General features: G+C 38.3%; 2 protein-coding genes across 12 annotated transcripts; both read left to right on the forward strand.

Moving 5' to 3' along the window:
• The first annotated feature begins 1,502 nt into the window (after positions 1 to 1,502).
• LOC143848708 (cytochrome b5 domain-containing protein RLF-like) lies at positions 1,503 to 12,666 on the forward strand. Of its 10 annotated transcripts, none has more exons than XM_077357730.1 (7): positions 1,508 to 1,632; positions 2,896 to 2,985; positions 3,940 to 4,073; positions 4,189 to 4,578; positions 6,905 to 7,039; positions 10,174 to 10,224; positions 10,500 to 10,684. In XM_077357730.1, the coding sequence occupies exons 3-7, from the start codon at positions 3,989 to 3,991 to the stop codon at positions 10,574 to 10,576; spliced, it is 738 nt and encodes a 245-aa protein (XP_077213845.1). In that variant the 5' UTR covers positions 1,508 to 1,632; positions 2,896 to 2,985; positions 3,940 to 3,988; the 3' UTR covers positions 10,577 to 10,684. The 10 variants fall into 10 exon arrangements, with proteins under 10 accessions (XP_077213870.1, XP_077213845.1, XP_077213829.1 ...); XM_077357714.1 differs by having other exon boundaries at positions 1,509 to 1,632; positions 3,904 to 4,073; XM_077357780.1 differs by lacking the exon at positions 10,500 to 10,684 and adding an exon at positions 12,530 to 12,666 and having other exon boundaries at positions 1,547 to 1,632; positions 2,909 to 2,985; positions 3,904 to 4,073; positions 10,174 to 10,244.
• A 3,479-nt stretch (positions 12,667 to 16,145) lies between these two features.
• Positions 16,146 to 19,731, forward strand: LOC143848754 (protein TEEBE-like). 2 transcript variants are annotated; one of them, XM_077357801.1, is made up of 3 exons: positions 16,146 to 16,165; positions 17,213 to 17,710; positions 18,963 to 19,731. In XM_077357801.1, the coding sequence occupies exons 1-3, from the start codon at positions 16,162 to 16,164 to the stop codon at positions 19,484 to 19,486; spliced, it is 1,026 nt and encodes a 341-aa protein (XP_077213916.1). In that variant the 5' UTR covers positions 16,146 to 16,161; the 3' UTR covers positions 19,487 to 19,731. The 2 variants fall into 2 exon arrangements, with proteins under 2 accessions (XP_077213916.1, XP_077213909.1); XM_077357794.1 differs by lacking the exon at positions 16,146 to 16,165 and adding an exon at positions 16,178 to 16,335.
• The last annotated feature ends 716 nt before the right edge of the window (positions 19,732 to 20,447 follow it).

Genomic DNA, 20,447 nt, shown 5'->3' on the forward strand with positions numbered 1-20,447 from the left:
AAGCCGAGCCGAACTCTAAAGCTCGGATTATGTTTGTTATATTACTATGGGAAAAGTGAGCATACTCGGTCTAGTAGATAAGCTTATCTACTCGGTTGAGCTAAAAACAGTGGGGGCCCATATTTTTTGGGTGATCCAAACCATTCATTTGAAAGGTCCTTACCTAGATAGAGTGGCCACAAAAAATTAGGCACATAGGATCATCCTAACCCATCTAACAGTGGAGGAAAAAATGGGCAAATTTGTGGACAAACTGTGTTTGTCCATTTTTTGTGGACAGCCTATGTAGACAAGGGCCTTTCAAATGAATGGTTTGGATCACCCAAAAAATATGGGCCCCCACTGTTTTTAGCTCAACCGAGTAGATAAGCTTATCTACTCGACCGAGTACGGCCACTTTTCCGATATATATATATATATATATATATATATATATATATATATATAGAGAGAGAGAGAGAGAGAGAGAGAGAGAGAGAGGGAGAGAGAGAAATTATATGACGGGTGGCTGTGAAAACACGTGAAGTTTGGATAGTATGGTACAACCCACTCCATATGATGATCCAAACCGTCCATCTGTTAGGCCAAAACGTAAATATGTTGTGCCCCAAAAATCATTTCCATAGGATGATCCGAACCCTCTGATTTGTAGAAGATTCCATAAATGATTTTTAAGGCAGTACATATGCAGATCAGAGGGTTAAGATCATCCTATAGAAATGATTTTTGGGGCACAACCTATTTAAGTTCTGGGCTAACAGATGGATGGTTTGGATCATCATATGGAGTGGGCCGTACCATACTTTCCCGACTTCACGAGTTTTCACGGCCACCCATCATATAATTTCTCATATAGATTTTACTTACGAGAAAACGGTTTCTAAACACTAGCTTAAAACACAGTGGAGGCCCACATTGTTTGGGTGATCCAAACCATTTATTGGATTGGCCCTCACATAGATAGGGTGTCAACAAAAAATAAGCTCCATAGGATCATCCTATCCCTTCGAACCGTTGAGGCAAAAAATGGACAGATTTGTAAAGGTTTATACATGTCCATTTTACCTCCACAAATCATAGGGTTGGGATGATCCTATGGAGCTGATTTTTTATGGACACCCTATCTATGTGAGGGTCAATCAAATGAATGGTTTGGATCATCCAAACAATGTGCCCTCCACTGTATTTTAAGCTAGTGTGCAAATAACTTATCTACACGTGTGTTGAAACCGTTTTCTTATTACTTAATAGTATTTATTTGAGGTGTTTATTAAGCGAGCTGAATCCGAACCCAGCTGAATCTCGAGCTCGGCTCGGCTCGGCTCGGCTCGGGGTCGTTCGTTTACTAAACGAGAAGCTTTGTTGAAATTTGGTGAGCCGGACACGAGCCGATGGTAAAAAGCTCGTCACGAACGAACAAGAGCCTACGCTCAAACTAAGCAAGCCGAGCACGAACACCCTAAAGTTCGGCTAGGCTCGGCTCGTTTGCAGCCCTAGGTGCCCCGCATTATATTACAACGAGGTCGCGCCTTTATCACTCCTTCTGTAGACAGTCTCTCTCTCTCTCTCTCTCTCTCTCTCTCCGTGGAAGGGCGTGAGCTCCGTAATCGTGTTGCTCCTCCTCTCTGCCAGGTAATAGATTTTTGATTAACGATTGTTTCTATCCGTTGTATTTGGGAGATGATAAATCTGCCCTTTAGTTTTCCTGCGGCCGCCCCCTCGAGGGGATCGGTCGAATTCGTTTCTCGGCTCCCTTTTTGTATCTTTTTTTTTGTCAGGATCTGTTCCTTGATAAAGACACTACAAGCTTTTTCTTTCTTATCCGTATTGTTTAATTAGGCTTTGATTGGTGAGGTACTGAAGGGAATTTGAGCTGGTATGCTAATGTTGAGAAGGATTATAGGATAAATTACTGTTCCAAGGGATCTATTATAGCTTAAGCAAGTGATAGGCTTTGGTTCACTACGATGGGTTTAATGCTTATGGCTATTTTTTCTATGGAAGTTTGGGTTTTTTGTGACCATTTCTTGTTGGGGCTTCTGATTACCCTTTCTGATATATTGTAGGGCACCTTGGGTTCTTTGGCATCATTTCTAGATATTTTCTAGGGAAAATTAGGGCTTTTTAGTTCGAATTGTTGACAATATGTAAGGCAATTTGAAATTTAGGATTACTATATGTTGATTCTAGGATACCCAGATTAGATTTTTTTAGTTTTCTTGGGATTTGGGTTCCATATGTTGACGGGGAAATTCCAGAATCTGGATAAGATCATGAGATGGATCGAAGAGCAGGTTTGACTGTGGGATGTGGTCTGTTTTATATTTTTTGGCGACATAAGTCGGTTTAGGCAGGTCAAAACCTGACAACATCGAGGCCATTTGCAATGTTGGAAGCCTTTCTAAGGCCATTAGTTGGTTGAGTAGAGACGTTAGGATCGAAGACAATCCCACCTTGACTGTGGTCTGTTTCATGGGTAATATCCAGTTGCAGAATGCTTTCTCATAATAATGCGCGTCATGGTTTGCTTGGGCTTCCATATGGATGAATTTCATGTCAGCAAGATTGTTTTATTTGTAGAAGAATTTAAGATTGGTTTCTTGTCTAAAATAAAATCCATCATCAAGCTTTTGTTTATGGATAATATCCAGTTGAAAAATGCTTTCTCATAATAATGCGCGTCATGGTGTGCTTGTATCTGTTTTCTATGGTTTACTTGCAATGTTCATTAGCATAGTTAAACTCAGTGTAGATTATCCAAATCTTAGATAGCACAGGCAGCAGTCTCCCCCCCCCCCCAACAAACTCTTAGCTCTTCATTTTCCCAAATTTCTCATATTTTCCCAATTTTCACTTGTGCAGAGAAAAAAAATGTTAAATTCTTTTTTTTTTAAGTTTGTGTTTTCAGGCATTGGACTAGTTAAAGCAGAAGGTCTGTAAGCTGATTGTTGGAGGTGAAGGCTAATTTGAGCCAGAGAGGATTGAGTATGTTTCCTTTCAAATCAATTTGTGTATTTCTTGTTTTTTTTTTATTTAATATTTTTATTATTCTTTTATTGCCGATCTTTATAGATTTTTTTTAAAAATAGACCAAAAGATATTGAATTGAACCCTGAAATAATCTAATTCTTAGAAATTAAAACATGAGACATGAATGCATGCAAGGAATCAAACTTTGGACTTCGGGCTGGGGCATGCAACAGATCAAACTTTGGACTTTGGTCCGGAGTCCGGACTTACTTGAATTTGGTCCCCATAGAAGTCAGCACATGTTTCTGGAAGTTTAAAACCATAAAGGGTCACCGGCAGTAGAATGGGGGCTCTCGACATGGGTGGGTGGTGGGTTGTTGTGCCTGAGAGATGGGGAAATTCAACAAATCAATTGCGAACGACATTGAGGTTGGGGGCGCTGGCATGAGCATAGAGGCTAACTAGTGCTTGCTTTTCTGTTGGACATTGAATTAGGTAGTGGGGGTTGTTAGTAGCCTAGCGCTAGGATTAGTGGGTACTATCATCGAGAGTGGGTTGTCTTGTGAAATTCGAGATTTTCCTATATTTTTTCCTTTTAAAAGTGATAAAAGATAATATTTCTTTTCCCTCTTTCCTTCCTCAAAAGTTAGAATTGAAAGACAAAATTCTGAATTCTATGAATCATGGCCTTTTTTTGGATCCATTTTATTTGGTTTGCAATGGTGTCAATATCTGCCCTTGCAACTACTTGAAATTATTTGAATTTTAGGCCTGAATAAATAGGCAAGTACAAATTCTTGTATTGGTGGGGATTTGCATATGAAAAAACTGTTAAGTTTGAAGGATTTATATTTTTTACATGTAAACATATATAATTGTTTTTTTATCCATTTCGAAGAATTTCTCCCTTATTGTATTGTATGATATTAACAGGAATGCAACTATATTGATAGAGTATTCAATTGGCAGAAAGGATTACATTGGCCAATTTGGAGTACAAAATTGTCTACATTGAGAGATGGGCGATGCTACTGCTAGTGACTTCACTTTTTGTCAGGCAAGGCGAATTCTCTTTTCATGGAATGATTTTACAATCTGCTTTGGTAACCTTTCCTGATCAAAATACTATATCCATTATTGCTTGTAGCCTATTCTGAATTTTGTGGATTGATGTAATTTATGCTTTAAGTTAAGAACTTTGCGGGTTTTTTTTTTTAGGATGGCTTACAAATAGATTTGAAACTCATCTGGAATCCCCAAAGTCCATCCCCAACATCGGCAATATCATGATCAGAGATGATTGTACAAATGGTGCCAGTATTGATAAAGTTAATGATTCCCTACAAAAAGATAGTGCTTTAGATAATTCCACGCCAAAAGACTTGAGAACCGACGGTCCTTTTCCTTTTAAGGTTGTTGATATGAGCTCTCCAAAGCTCAATGCTAGTGAATCGTTGGGACAAGCAAGTATTCGAGATGTTATTAATGGTTCACAGGAACAGAAGGTTGTTACAAAAACACCCATTGTGCGGACAAAGGTTCCTTTTGAAAAAGGATATAGCCAAATGGATTGGTTAAAGATTACTCGGACACATCCTGACCTTGCAGGTACTTCAAAATATTCTATCTATTTTGTTGATTTTGATATTTACATACACAGTATATCACTAAATGCTTTTAGTAATTAATGATTTTGATTTAAACATTTGTTACAACTAGAGTGATTTCGACATTTACGTAAACGGTATATCACTAAACGCTTTTAGTCTGCATGATCCATGGACGGTTTTTGAGCTCCACTAATTACCTAGAAAGGAAATATGTTGGTCAATTTGCAAAGGAGAGTGAAACCTTGAATATAAAGACTTGTATTTCAGGCACTCTCCCAGAAAACAAACTCTCTGGTTCTACAATGGCTAAATGTCTCTATGTAATTAAAATACAAGAGAGGGCGTCCCAAGTGGCACTAAATTTTCTTACTTACAGAACATACACATGACAAAGGACATAAGAATTAAGAATAGAAATATAACAAATGTAGGATACATCTAAACTAATTTTGTCTGTATTGTGTCTTTTACGAAGTCTTTCTAGGAATAGTTGGATGAGATAGGTGCAGAACTGTAGTACTGTAATGGGCACAGGTTCCTATTGTCCTACGTCTCTCTTAAGGGTACTTTGTTATTGGTGGTTTATATATTTCTTAGAACACATAGCAGAGTTTTGGCCCTAGTTTTAGTTTCTCCTTTCTAGTCAACCTTGAGATTGTTCTATGGTTGTCAAAGAGAATTGGAATTGATGATTTTCCTCTGGAATGCTACATTCATAGGTTTTTCTTTTTCTCATTGTATCTAATCCTGAAATCTTTTCATGGGTTTACTTTTTCCTCAGTGTATCTAATCATGAAATCTTCTCTCTCATTATGTTGTAAATTGTGCCTATTGGTTTGTTTGTAGGTTACACCCATTTTGGGTTGTATTTCATATCTTCATGCTGTTCCTTTTTTCTATTTGAATCATGCCACACTTTTTTGTGAAATTTCTTGAAGTTTTATATCTTTTGTGTCCAACTGGAATAAACCATATGTCATTCTCTATGCTTTTAAAACTAATACTTGCCTATGCATCCAACAACACTTTTAAACACTTTTTTAGATAATGGAGGTTAACCCTGGGTTTGCAGTATTTAGGGTTTAGACTACTGGTTTCTTTTTATTATTCGGATGTTCGTTAGGCTATTTTTTAGCCCGAGTGAAAGCAGGTTGATGAACGCAAAAGATCTCGTTCTTCTCATATTGTTTTAGCTGCATGTTTAAAAAAAAAGGGGGTTCAATAATAACATATTTTGTTTATGTTTATGACCTTTTTCTGGCCTGGTGCAGATTAGGGAAATGAAACAATAGCTATGTTATGTGGATTATTTTGAACTGGCCAAGTACCTGTGTCGAACACGTGTCTGATTTGACATTCCAAGGATTCATTGCGACACTCACTATATTCCATCCATATTTTTTTGAATTCTACTAACACAGGTTAAGAATCTTTTCCTCATCTTTATCCGGTCCCCTTATAGTGTGACAAAATGGGCCTTATCAAAGGAACCATGCTTTGAAGATTATCCTTCATTCCTTCTTTTCATGATGAAATTCGAGTGACAAAATTTCTCTTTAATCGCGTATTAAGAGGCTAATGATATTGTTGTCTCCCTTCTTGAAGAATGATGTTAAGGACATCGGTTTGTTGTTGGAGGTTACTTCCCCTCCCTTGATGTGATTCTATGGTTCTCCTTTCCTTTATTATAAATTTTAAGTTAAAAATGGTGGGATTTATGACTTGCAAATTCGTAGAGAAACATGACCTCTTTATACATCATAGAATTACAGGGTCAAAAAACTTGTGGTTGATCAACCTTTTCTTTGAGTGTAATGCCAATGAGAAAGTACATGTGGTTGTTACAGGACTTCTTCTTTATCTAGGTCAGCAAGAGAACTTTTAAAAACATAATAAAAGGAAAAGTATGTTCATGCTAATGGACTCTTGATGGACCCTAGCTCTAAGCATTGCGAAAACAGAAACCTTCTTATTCAACTCTGCCTATAGTCAATGTTGGCCCATAGGCATGACCATGCAAAATTTTTCCAAAAACATGGTTCCGTGTTACATTCCACCAGTTACAGACTTGACCTTAATATGGTTTGCATCCAAAACTATTTACTTATATGCAAGCTATGGTTCTCTATGCGTCAGCTTTATTGAGTAAAGGAATCTAAAAGATTAAGGTTAGTTATTTTTCTTTGTTTTATTATGCCCTACTTTGTTTTCAATTCTTACGCTAATTTGAGTCATTAAAATTACAGTACGCTCCTGTTATACGTTTCTTTGGATGAAATACCAGTTAGCATTTGCTGATGGGTCTGATGCATTGATTGCTTCAGGACTAAAGGGACAGTCAAATAGGAGGCTCATATCTATGGATGAAGTTAAGCAACACAAAACAGAAGGATCAATTTGGACAGTTTTGAAGGGCCGTGTCTACAATATTTCACCATACATGAAATTTCACCCTGGAGGTATGCACATAATTCTTATGAATCCTTTTTAAATGATTAAATTGTAATCTATGACATGCTGGAGCAGTTATTCATTTGTCTGCACCACTTCGGAATAAAGAAATATATGAAGGATCAGAACTCAGACCTATCCCAGCATTTGTGTTTGTGAAGGGTCAATTAATCTTTTAGACATGTGCGCGTAAACGCAAAATTAAAAGTGGCCCTGGGCTGAATGCCTCCCACCTCGCCACTCGTGGGGCCTTTCAACGCTGGGGAGGAGAATTAAATGTGTGCACTTAAAAAAGGGGAGTAGGAAGAAAAAACCTCATTCAGAAAGTCTCCATGAATTGAGAATTTTGCCAGCCTCAACTACTTCGAGTATACTCGGAGAGGCATGCTCTAAAGACTTTGGTCTAGCAGGGAGGGGAGACAACTCCATGATGGTCGAAGACCTGGCTCTACTTAAATCTCTGAAGTATAATGAAAAATTGGCAAGGAAGGAATCTCCCACTCCTTGTGAGGTGCTGATATCTCCTCTTAAAAAACAATGGCTAAAAGAGTGGGCAGCACTTCAAAGTGTGGAGGGTCCCCCCCTCCCAGGACTCCCTGAATAGTGAAGAGGAGCTTCATACGCCCCTCCGCCACTTGCCCATCTTTAACAAGCTCCTAGAAAAAGAAAGACAAACAAGAAGGCGTTTATGGGAGGAGGAGAAACATTTGGCGATTGTCAATTTGGAATCTATGCTTGGGTCTACGGATGCAGATGAACAGGGTTTCGGGTTAGGCAGCCTTGAGGTGGGACAAGTTCAATTAGTGCAGCCGAGTGAATCAGGTAGGCGAGATAAAGGGAAAGGAAGTTTGGTATCAAATGATGAGGAAGAACCTAGGCACCCAGAATTGGAAGGTTTTAATGAGTTCCTAGTAATGAGTGACGCACTTGGAATGTCCTATCAAGGAAACCTAGGAAAAACTAGAGAAATGTTCCGAACCATACAATCTAGAGACGTCAATGAGACAGCAGAAATAGTTAAAGAGGCTGAATCAACAGTTGGATTACAAAATTAAAGGTCACAAGTTGAGAAGTGTAGTGATATAGTCTTTAGGGAGTATGGATTGTCTTCTAATGATCTCAACTAAAGAAAAACTGGAAATTGAAGAGTAGTGTATAAACCTATTCAGTTTAGCTTCAATCTTCATTTATATAGAGTCAGCTGGGGAGGAAATTGGTTGTAGGAAATTTGGAAGCTGGAATCAAGAATTTGGAATGATATGTTGATGGTTTCAACCTCAAAGGTCGATGGTTTGACAGTTGGGGGAATCCCTGAAAGGGTCATTATTTAAGTTGGTGATTCTATTGATGATTATCCAAGATACCTTTTATTTTTCATTAGCGAAGGGGAATACTTGTCTATATCCGGAAGTATACAATTCCCAATAGTCTTGGCTTGAGAGACTCTGTCTTTCGCTTAGACTTCCTTTCTGGATACTCTTGCCTTCCTATATTTTCTCTTAGAGTTTCTCGTCTTTTTTTAGGTTTTTAGAATTTCAGATTGGTCTCGGTTAGAAAGGCCCAGGTAAAGGTATACAAGGAATCCTATCAATTTTGTAAAGAAAGCTTGCTGATGTAAGGAAGAAAAGAGGAGGTGATGGGTGACTGTATTATGACTTGATGCGCTGTACACTCTAACTGGTTTCGGGTATGCCCGTGCCAGTGCTCTTTAATATTTTGTATTGCAGGATGGGACTCCTGGTCCCGAATGCTACCTTAATATTAATAAAATATGTCAACTTTCAAAAAAAAAAAAAATCTTTTAGACATTTTCTGTAACCAAATGTTACTAATTTTGAACCACCAGATAAGGTTTTCCAACTCTAATGCCGGTCCCTAATTCTACAGCTGACAAAAAGATAAAAGAGAAAGGCAAATAAAAACAAAATCTTGTATCACTATGAACGCCAGAAACCATTGGTCATTGTTAATGTCTTAGAAGCCAAGCTTCATGGGTTGGGAGACATTCTACAATTAAACCCATACAGATAGTAATGTCGCACTCACACCATTAAGTTTTGGTTTTCATAGCTGTGATTTCGAAACATCATCAATTCATTTTCTAATCTCAAGTTCTCAACCATAGAAAACATCAGAAAAAAATAACTTTCTGACGAAATGCTCCTAAATAGAATTAGAAGCACAGAACCGACTTCAAATTGGAAATCTAAATATGAGATTCGTTTATTTTTTTCAGGACCTACTTAAAACTAATATAAAGTCCCACCTTGTGAAGATTGTCGGATGTCTCCTTCTGCACCCATATTTCTTTTCCTAGTAAGAGTGCTGGCCATTTCCCTCTAGTTGATGTGATAATTGTTTTTTGGAATGGTAAGGATAAATTCATTAATAAAACGAAGACCGAGGGGGTCTTAAAAAGATACAAATAAAGGGGCAACGAGCCGAAACAATACAGATGAAATAAAGAAAAACAAAGCTTGCAATTATGGAGGAAGGAAGTCGAAAAACTCCACTCTCTCCCAATGAACCCCATCTCTAGCAAGCTTATCCGCCTCTCCGTTTGCTGTCCACCTTATATGATTGAAAGATATCGAAGAGGATCCCACCCTATCTTGAATCTCATCAAAGAATGTTGCAAATCTCCAAGCTACCGTATGCAATTTTCTTAGCCATCTTATGACATTGAGCGAGTCTCCCTCTACCACCACCCTATTCAAGTCTACGCTTTGCGAGAAACAAATTCCTTGGTGGACGGCTCGAACTTCCGCCTCGTTTGAATCTGCCACTCTTATTGGCCCACTGAATGCCCAAATGACATCCCCCTTATCATTCCTTAACAACCCACCAATACCAGAGCATACTTGGACAAGGTTGATGTGATAAAATTTAATTTTGATCTTTCAAGGTTAGGAAATCTGGAGAGATCAAGAATTGGAGGCATCATTGAAAATCCTTCCATGTTAGTTGCTTCTCTTGTGGCTCATTCCAACAATGGATAATCTACTTTTCATTGATTTGCATGACAATTATATATGTCTTGATTATTCTCTGGATTTGACCTAATCTAAGAATTTATTATGTCTCATTTGGTTTATAAGGATAAATGGTATGCTTAAAAAATTGCATCATCTATCTTTCTCAGGTGTCGATATGCTAATGAAGGCGGCGGGAAAAGACTGCACCTCTTTATTCAGTATCCTTTATCAAGCTCTGGTATAATGTTTCCTTCTGTTTGTTTCAATGTCTTTTTCTCTTCGTGCAGATCCGTAAGAGCGAAACTTTCTGTTGGACTCAATTTCGTAAACTTCTGTTTTCCAAGCAAATTTCTTTCAATTCTTTTTTCTTTCTTTCTTTTCTGAAAAAAATATGACTCTTTTAAGGTTTTTTTTTTTTTTTTTCAATTCTATATCAAATCTATGATTTATATTGATGCGAATGAGATCCTAAGTTCCTTCAACTTCATTCTAGATAAATACCATGCCTGGGTAAATGCTGAATTCTTACTGGAGAAATGTTTAGTGGGCATCTTAGATGAGAGTCGATGAAGACATTATTACTTTGCTCATTTGTACTGTCCGATGAGAACAAATAATTTTAAATGTTTATCAGATGGATCTTATATATGAAAAGGCATATGATTGACTCTTTTTTAATCCCGAATTTATCTAGGAATTATTAATAAGAAAAATTAGTTTCAAGAAGACATAGAATTAGAAACCTTGCTTAACCTAACAAGATACAAGAAAAAGAAAGATAAAACCCTGTTACCCCCATTTATAAAGAAACAAGCAATATTTATTTAGCGTGAATATAATATGATATGATTGACTTAAAAGTTTAAATGTGCCATCTCTGCATTCTTTGGCTTAGTAATGTTGAATATGTTGTTCTAAACTGTAAGCTTTTCCTGGTGTCTTGGTCTTCCCCCCTCCGGTCCAAAAGTCTGATAAAAAAACTGTGCACTTATGGATAGCACCCTTGAGTAGGGGTGGTTATTCGGTTATAACCGAACCGAAATAACCGAAATTTGATAACCGAAATAATTTCGGTTATCAAATTTCGGTAACCGAAACCGAACCGAAAATTTTCGAAACCGAACCGATTAAAAATTCGGTTATAACCGAATAAACCGAATAACCGAATAGTGGGAAAAAAGCAGAATCTTGGTTTCGATCTGAGGGCTAGGATCATCCAATCGAAATGATTTTTGGAGCACAACCTAATTAAGTTGTGATCAATCAAATGGACGGTTTTGATCATCCTTTGGAGTGCCCGTATCACACTTTTTTTTGAAAAAATAATGATTTTTATCATTATTTCGGTTAACTGAATTTTTTTTTGAGATAACCGAAACCGAATAACCGAATTGCCAAATATAAAAACCGAAACCGAACCGAAACGGAAAAAAACCGAACCGAACCGACCGAACCAATTCGGTATTGTTCGGTTATTCGGTTTTAACCGAATAATGAACACCCCTACCCTTGAGCTTCATCTATAACATACACCCGACAAGAGCAAATCAATAGGATTTTGGAACATTATTTTTGCACTAGTCAATGCCCGCGAGAGCAAATCAATAGAATTATTCAGTCTCATGAATGCACCCGACAATGGCAATCAAATTACATTTTCTTGCTTGTTTGTTTTCCTGCCTTTCTTAGGAAAACACTTTCAAAATAAAAATGACTAACCCTGTTAACTTACCAACTTCTCCAAAAGCTTAAGCTGTTGGAGAAAGGCGTTATTTATCTTTTATACTTTAACACTCCCCCGCATGTGTGGCCCACTTATCAAACACGTGGCACATGTGGTCCCACTTTGAGCTGACCATCACGTGTGGATTTTTGCCATCCGGGAGGTTTGAACTCGAGACCTTTGGCTTTGATACCATGTTAACTTACCAACTTCTCCAAAAGCTTAAGCTGCTGGAGAAAGGCGTTATTTATCTTTTATACTTTAACAAACCCAAACTGGTGTGGCTCTTTGGATTAAAGGCAAAGCCATGGGTATGCTCGCGAGTTCAAATCTCTCCAAGCTTATCTGATGCACATGGTTTACGTGTGATTGTACACATCCCTAGGGAATAGTTCTGCCCTAAAAATTGGTGTAGGGATACCCTATATTATAAAATAAAATAAAAATGACAGTATAAAATGACTAAAATACCTTTTAGCAAGGGTTAAATTTTCATAAAACCAGATGAATTTTAAAATACCCGTTTTGACCGGGCAGAGAGACTGGTTGATTGTGGTGACATCGGATACCGGAAATCACTCCCAAAGAAACGCCTCCTTCTGTAACAAACAATCCTTTTGTCTTGCATGTGCGCCCATAGCGGCGTGCTATATTACTAGTTTAAATAGTTAAAGAATTTCACATAAAGTTTTAATTAATATGGTGGGGCAACCCAATCTTTAAATTCGTGCAACCGGTTGAATGTTATAAATAATTTGATAATAAAATGACGCGGAAGCCCCTATAACCTTGCCAGGCAGGTGCCCATTCTCTTATAACCCATTCCCATCCATTTCACTTATCTTGCGTGGAACCCCAAAAATCTCCCCCTCCACGCGGAAGCAACGTGGACAAGGACAATCTCACCTTTTCATGCGGCAGCAACATGGGAACCACGAGCTACTACACTGGGGTTTTCGAGATCTTCCCTGAGGAAGATTTCCGCCCTCGGACCCTGGTACAATTTGTAGGGAATCTAACCGGGTAAAACCCACTTCTAAAAGCCATTGTAGGGTCGGTGCCCATTTCCTTATAACAACCCATCCACATCTGTTTCACTTATCCCATGTCGGACTATTTATTTTGCGTGTAACCGCAATAATAGGAATGGGCTTAAGAGATGGCCCGTACAAGATCAATGGTTACCGAATGGGACATTTGTCTCGGCAACCCTCACTTAATAAATGCTACGGTTTCTTATTACCATCTTACTGCCATAATTAAAGTATTGAACTCGCATGATTTAACTTACTAAAATATTTCTATTACGTCTTTATTGTCTCCAGGTAAAGGGCTTAGGACTCCCTCTATCCAAAAAAAAAATAAAAAAATAAAAAAGCAAGAAGATATGCTCCTGTACTTCTTTATTTATTTTTATTGTTGATATGCTATCAAATATCACCAACTCAGACCTAACAAAATCTTCTCCTCACAAATTCTCGTTTTCTTAAAATCTAGAGAGAAATCTAGGTTTGCATCAAACCAAATCTTTTTGTTTATTATATAGGCATAGAAAACTGATAAATTGCCTAATAAGCTATCGGCTTTTATAGTTAAGTGCGTGTTTGGCGTACCGTTCAAAACACCGTTTGGCGTTGGAAACACCGTTTTGGGGCCAAACGGCTGTTTGGGAGTGTTTGGGTCCGCAGCCACCGTTTGAAACACCGTTTTGAACCCTCAAAACGGTGTTTTGCAAACGGAGGGGGGAGGTCCGTTTGCAAAACGCCGTTTTGAATGGAGTTTTTAGGCTGTGGGTTTTTACATGTTTGCCCTCACCAAACCCATTTTTACGTATATGCGCGCAATTTTATGCGTTACGTCAAATACCAAAAAAGTGGGGGTGTTAATATCATTCTTGAGGACACAAATTTGTTAAATTGTTAATATTTAATTCAAAACAAGGGGCTGCTGATATCATTATATGATCTCTTAATTTTGATTTTCTAAAGACAAAAGAATTGAAAGAAACCCTAGTTTCTTACTTTCTTCATCTACTTTGCAAAATTGCAAACCCTCTCACGCCTCACTGCCTCAGCGCCTCCACTCGTCCGACAAATCCGACAAATTCGGCTGTTGAGAAGAAGAAAGAGAAGAACCCCAAAGGTATAGCCATTTATTTTTTTGGCAATGATATTTAATTTTAATAGTGTTTAAATGAGATCCTAATGACCTTTTAATATTGGGCCTAATGAGAGAGTTACATTGAGGCCAACCGAACAATGCCTTTTTTGGTCATTTTACCACTAAAACTCCGTTTTAGGGCATTTGCAACTAAACACACAATACCTCCGTTTGCCGTTTAAAACGCCGTTTTGATCTCGCCAACCACACATGAAAACGCCGTTTTAAACGCTATTTCAAATGTTACGCTAAACACACCCTAACTCTGTTAGTAAAAAATGCAGATTTTAGAGTTAAAGGGGTGTGGCTCTTTGGCGTAAAGTCATGGGTTTGCTCCCCAGTGATGAGCGTTTGAATCCCCCCTTGCTTACCCGATGCGCGTGGTTTCCTGGTGATTGCGCGCATCCGTAGGGAAATAGTCCTATCCCCAAAGGGGGTGGGGACACCCTTCGTTACCAAAAAAAAAAAAAAAAAAAAAGATAAAATTATCTTAGATAATTTATTGGTTTCAATTTTTAATTTAAAATAAAATACAAAATAAACGGCCTATAAATAATGGGGATTATTGGTGGATGAAGACAAATGACGTTCGTGTCAAATAACAAAATCTCGTTACATGTTGGCTTTGTTGTGCAGTAGCATGTGAACGATCTTCGTACGCTCTCGTACCCTTCATGTGCTCCCATGTTAGTGGGCCCCAATTAAGAGGTGACAAAACACAAGTGGCTGATTTGTTCTGTATGGCCTAACATGCCCATATGCAGACTGGGAAATAATTTCGAGATCTATCATTTTATTTTAAAGGATTTGCTAGGGACTTTTGCAAAAAGGCATTTTGCAGCTGGCTGTTGCATGAGAGAGCAGCTATATGGGCTCACTTTTCAGCAGATTTTGTCTTATTCATTTAATTTATCTCTCATGCAACAGCCAGCCATGAAATGCCTTTCTTCAAAAGTCCTCAGCAAATCCCTTATTTTTAATAACATTTTATCTAAAAAACTGTATATATATTGGATTTGCTAGCGGTCCATCGCAGAAGGCATTTCTCGGATGGGCTGTTGGATGTGAGAGCAGCCGCAGAAGCTCACTTTTCAGCAGACTTTGTCTTCATTCATGAGGTGGCTACTCTCACATGCAACAGCCCATCCGAGAAATGCCTTCTGTGCTGGACGCTAGCAAATCCCTATTTTTTGCTTGATATATTGCTTGAAATTTTGAATTTCTGGAAAAGTGGCGTTTTTATATGGTGTTAGCAAATACATGCAAAGTCTTTAAAATAATACAATAGGGCCCACATTATTTGATAATCCAAACCATTGGTTTGTTGTGGCCCAAAAGGATGATCATAACCCTCCTTTCTGGAGAGGGAGGACACATTATAGAAACCTCTACAGATTGGAGGGCTAGGATCATCTTATGGTGATGATCTTTGGGGCATGACCTAAACGAATAGTTTAGATCATCAGGTGCTAGACAATTTAGCAGAGATCACTCACTATTTCAAGAGAGAAGAGCCACATAGTAGCAGATTTTGTCTTATTGGTTTAATTCATCTGAGGCAGCTATTCTGTCTCAACTCTCAAGACCCTTTTGTTTGTGGGTTTAAGAATGGCTTGATTTTTAGGAAAGAAAAGCAAAAGATAGGTGTGGTCGGACCCCCACATGCGTGTAAGAAGATTTGGAGTTACCTAATGGGCCCCACCACTAGAGGTCATAGGGTAAACCTACTTTGACCAAATATTCCTACCATGCTTGGAGGGTTTGTAACGGGCACTTTAATGATAAGAGCAACCGTCCAGATTCAATCGTTGAAATGGGGTTACTAATTGGCTGGTTAGGATTATCCACAAAATGACTTCTAATCTTCTATGCAAGAGATGGGGTTGCTAGATGAACGGTCTAGATTATGCTGATCTCATGTTAATGGCCTCTATGTGCATCTCAAACCATAAGTTCTTATTCCCTTCCTCTATTCGCCCCCATTTTCCCGTGGTCCACCACCTTGTAGTGTAAAGAGTGGAGTCAGAATACACTAGAGGGGAATGGCCCATGGAAGAAAAAGAGCATAATAAGAGAATAACTCTTATTTATGAGGTGACCGGTTCTCGTTTAAAAAGTTCACAACAAACGAGCAAATCACGCCGACCAATGGTGTTTGATTTGAATAAATTAAGGCACATGAAATATAGCATGAATTGTGGGGAAAAGTAAATGGAAACTGGAAAAAACAGACACAAACGACAGTTCTCTCTGCATACTTCAGTAATCAGTAATGGGTACTCTGCTTCTGCTATAAATACACTCAGCAACTCCTCTCCTTATTCAATTTCAAAGTAGCTTTTTCCTCTTCCTCTTGGTTTCAATATTCAAGGAAGAAAAATGTCACTCACCCACTTTTTCCTCCTCTTCTTTCTCACTACTCCTGCTTTCTCTGCTATTCTTGATGGTAATAATCATCCCAAAATGTATTTATTTTTTCTCATCTATTTGTTTGGGAGGTCTTTGGTGATTTAGCTGTTGATAGTATTTTTCCTTTGTTATATCTTTTTCTGTTTGTTTTGAGGATTTTGGTGTTATAAGTTGTTTTTGGTGAGTTGGGTATGTGCTTTTTCTTTTTCTGTTCATTTGTTCTGTGAATGTATAAACTCTATTGCTTTCTTTTCTTTTTCTATTTGAAGAAATTTGTGTGGATCCTTCTTTTCATTTTTATTTTGAGGGCTCTGAAATGGATTGTGCTTTAGCTTAAGCTTCTGACTCTTTTTTAACGAGTTTGGTGTATGTGTTTCAAGATTTTCCTTTATTTGAACCTGTAACCTTAGATTTTGTTCGATGATCTATGATGAAAGTGGTTTTTTTTTTTTTTTTTGGGGGGGGGGGGGGATATCACTGCCCTATAATGAAGGTTTTAGGGTTTTAGGTGTGTTAGTGATGTTCCATGTGTCTCCTTAAATACATGGTTACAGTGTGATCTGGAACATGTTTAAGCTTCTTGTAGTGGGTTTTGTTTCTTTTTTTTAATTAGTGCTTGATCAATATATCCCCATTTATTCCTGTTCCAGATTAAGTCATATATAAAACATGCCACTGATTTGCTGGTTTCTTGGTTTTGCTTTATGTTGTTAATTCACTTGATCTGTTAGATTAATGCTTTGTAGTGAAAATATATTGAAGACAGCTTTGCTTTCATGGAAAGTGTTCTTAGATTACATTTTAGTTCTAATTCTCAAATAGGTTTCCTTTCTAGTACCAGAAACCCAATTGCAATCCTCCATCTTTATTTCATTTTTCACATTAATATCTTTCTCTCATTTTCTCTTTTCCAGGATTACTCCCCAATGGTGACTTTGAACAACCCCCACATCCCTCCCATCTGAACAAAACAGTCATCAAAGGCAAACATGCACTGCCCAATTGGGAAATCCATGGCATGGTTGAGTATATATCAGGTGGGCCCCAACCAGGCGGCATGTTCTTCGCCGTAGCTCATGGGGTCCACGCCGTAAGGCTTGGGAACGAGGCCTCCATCTCCCAATCAATACCTGTTAAAGCAGGTTCCCTCTATTCACTGACCTTTGGCTCTTCAAGAACATGTGCCCAAGATGAGGTTTTAAGAGTGTCTGTTCCTCCTCTCTCTGGTGACCTCGCTTTGCAGACCCTCTATAGTAGTAATGGAGGGGATACATATGCATGGGGATTCAGGGCAAAATCAGGGATTGCTACAGTGATATTCCACAATATAGGTGTTCAAGAAGATCCTGCATGTGGGCCTCTCTTGGATGCAGTGGCTATTAAAGAGTTGTTCCCTCAATTGCCCACAAGAGGTATACTAGAGAGATTATATTTCTTTGTTTTTGTTTCCCCTTCCACCTTTTTAGTTTATACATGTATTCCTGGTAGATTTGCTTCTGTGTCTTGATTCATTCACTAATCCATGATCTATAAGCTTTCTATTTACTGTGAAACAACCAATTACTCCAAAAGCTTAAGCTGTTAGAGCTGGTGTTATTTAATCATTTGTACTTCAAAACTCCCCCTCATTTGTGGCCCCTATTTTTTTGGGTTGGCCGTACACGTGGATTTTGTCGTGAGGCAATAGCTCTGATACGATGTGAAACAACCAATTTCTCCAAAAGCTTAAGCTGTTAGAGTTGGTCTTATTTAATCATTTATACATAATACATCAACAGTTTCGCTAATCCTTAATGTTCGTTGTGCTGTAATTTCTTTATTGCCCTGTATTTTTTTTTGTTCGTTTCTGTTCTTTTTTTCCACCTTTTTTAGCTCATATATGTATTCTGGTTGATTTTGCTTTAGGGTTTTGATTGATTTGCTAATCTGTGATCTGGGCTCTCTATATACTGCCTAGTCACTTCTGTTTTTTACTGTTCTTATTGTCTAGTACTCCGTTTTCCTCTGCATTCTGTTCTTATTTTTTATCTTTTTTATACACCTAATTTGATCCAGTGATTTTAAGTTCTTATCCACTAAATAACTATCCTTTAAACAAGAACTATATGTATTTGACCCCTGCTTCAGTGCACAAAATAACAATAGGCATACTTCTGCCTGTTGTTTAGCAGCTCAGCTTTTATAAGTTCTTTAGCCGACCCCAACCAGTTTGGGACAAAGGCTTAGTTGAGTTGAGTTGAGTTGAGCTTTTTGTAAGTTCTTTCCCTCTTGTCCAATATGATTTTTATCCCAAAGCTACCACTGATTAACTTAATATGCTGGTCTTTGCTGAAGGTCCTGTTTTGTTTGGATTTTGAGGACTGATTGTCAGTACAAAACTGATTATTTGACTCAAATTTACGTTTAAATTTGAGTCAAATAATCAGTTTTGTACTGACAATCAGTTCTCAAAATCCAAAAGAAACAGGACCGAAACAAAATGTATGTTTTAAATTTTCATGGATATGTTTTTCCTGATGAGAAGTGAGAAGTTTTGAATCAAACTATAGACCCATTTGGAGTTGGGAATCATCTCGGTGTAACCTGTTGGTAGTAAAACTTGAGTTCTGAATCTTCATAACCCTCTAAAATCTAAATTTCATCGATCTTCTTTCTATTTGACAGGTAATCTGGTAAAGAATGGTGGCTTTGAACAAGGTCCCCATTTACTCAAAAACACCACCTCTGGTGTCCTCCTCCCTCCTAAGCAGCTTGATTCCACCTCACCGCTCCCCGGTTGGATTGTGGAATCACTGAAAGCCGTAAGATACATTGACTCGCAGCATTTCTCTGTCCCATTCGAGCTCGCTGCAGTTGAATTAGTCGCAGGGAGAGAGAGTGCAATTGCCCAAGTCATAAGGACAGTTGCCAACCAATTCTACAACCTAACCTTTGTAGTTGGAGATGCAAAAAATGGGTGCCATGGATCCATGATGGTGGAGGTTTTCGCTGCTAATGGCACTGTAAAAGTTCCCTTCCTGTCCAAAGGAAAAGGTGGATTCAAATATGCCACTCTCAAGTTCAAAGCCATGGGTCCAAGAACAAGGATTACATTTTTCAGTTCTTTTTACCACACAAGGATTGATGACCCTGGGTCTCTTTGCGGGCCTGTGGTGGATCAAATTAGGGTTTATCCTGTCTCAAAGTGAAACCATCAAAAGCACCAACAACGAGTAATGATATTTTTGAATTAAAGTATTTACAACGGTCATCTGTTCTTGCTTTTGTAAATTTGACCGTTGGGTCTTGCTGTTTTGTAGGACTCCTTTATCAGTAGTGTCGGTCCTTGTCCGTGTCTTGTTTGCGTATCATCTGATCTTAAGTGGTTTTTTTTGTGAGGAATACATATATTTTAGAGAAATAATAACTCCTCTCTTGTCATCTTTATTTAAAAGTTTTTTGCATGAGCTTTTTTTTAAACCCGGAATTCAGGCCCGGGGCAGACCGAGAATATATTCAAATAGTAGAAAGATGAGGAGGCAAGCCACCACCTCGCCTCTGATTATATGGGGCCAAAAGCCTAGTATCGCTGAGAAATAGGGGGCCAACAGAGCCCCTGAACAGAGTTGGGACAGAAACAAAGCAACTGCCTAGCACACAAACTACATCACCACAATTCCATAAAGCCGAAGGAAGAACTAAAAGTATAGTTCTACCTCCATAGCAGCCAACACATTAACACCCAGCTGGTCTTAAAAGATAATGTGACTGGAATGCATTTCTTCTCGCTAATCTTGAGGAAAAACACCTAGATTGCCACCGCGAATCGCCCCAGGCTACATAACATATCCACCTTTACATTTAAGCTCCCCAAATTCATCTTTATCCTCCTCTGCGGGCTTTCCATTCCCTTAAATTGTCTGCACTATGAATTACAAAAAGATGGCGTTGATTGTAGGCATCTTGATGATATTGCTGATTTACTCTGGAGGAAATGAAATCCTAAAAAGTCACACCTTACCTCCCCTCTAGCCTGCCTAGGCATATCGCACCACGACATATAGATAAGGTTCCTCTTGGATGAGCAGCCAAAATTGGCAAGCTCATCGGCAACCATATAGATACGGTTCCTCTTGGATGAGCAGCCAAAATTGGCAAGCTCATCGGCAA

The sequence above is a fragment of the Tasmannia lanceolata genome, unplaced genomic scaffold, assembly GCF_043159265.1.
Source record: "Tasmannia lanceolata isolate RefF3 unplaced genomic scaffold, GAP_Taslan_0.1 ptg000003l, whole genome shotgun sequence".
NCBI classification, from domain to species: domain Eukaryota; kingdom Viridiplantae; phylum Streptophyta; class Magnoliopsida; order Canellales; family Winteraceae; genus Tasmannia; species Tasmannia lanceolata.

Excerpts from the sequence above, each read along its gene's own strand:
- LOC143848708 (XM_077357755.1), top strand. The coding sequence starts at position 3,989 with ATGGGCGATGCTACTGCTAGTGACTTCACTTTTTGTCAGGCAAGGCGA. Across the intron at positions 4,074-4,188 it reads TGATTTTACAATCTGCTTTG|GATGGCTTACAAATAGATTT; the intron begins GTAACCTTTCCT and ends TTTTTTTTTTAG. Across the intron at positions 4,579-6,904 it reads GACACATCCTGACCTTGCAG|GACTAAAGGGACAGTCAAAT; the intron begins GTACTTCAAAAT and ends TGATTGCTTCAG.
- LOC143848754 (XM_077357794.1), top strand. The coding sequence starts at position 16,269 with ATGTCACTCACCCACTTTTTCCTCCTCTTCTTTCTCACTACTCCTGCT. Across the intron at positions 16,336-17,212 it reads TTTCTCTGCTATTCTTGATG|GATTACTCCCCAATGGTGAC; the intron begins GTAATAATCATC and ends TCTCTTTTCCAG. Across the intron at positions 17,711-18,962 it reads CCCTCAATTGCCCACAAGAG|GTAATCTGGTAAAGAATGGT; the intron begins GTATACTAGAGA and ends TCTATTTGACAG.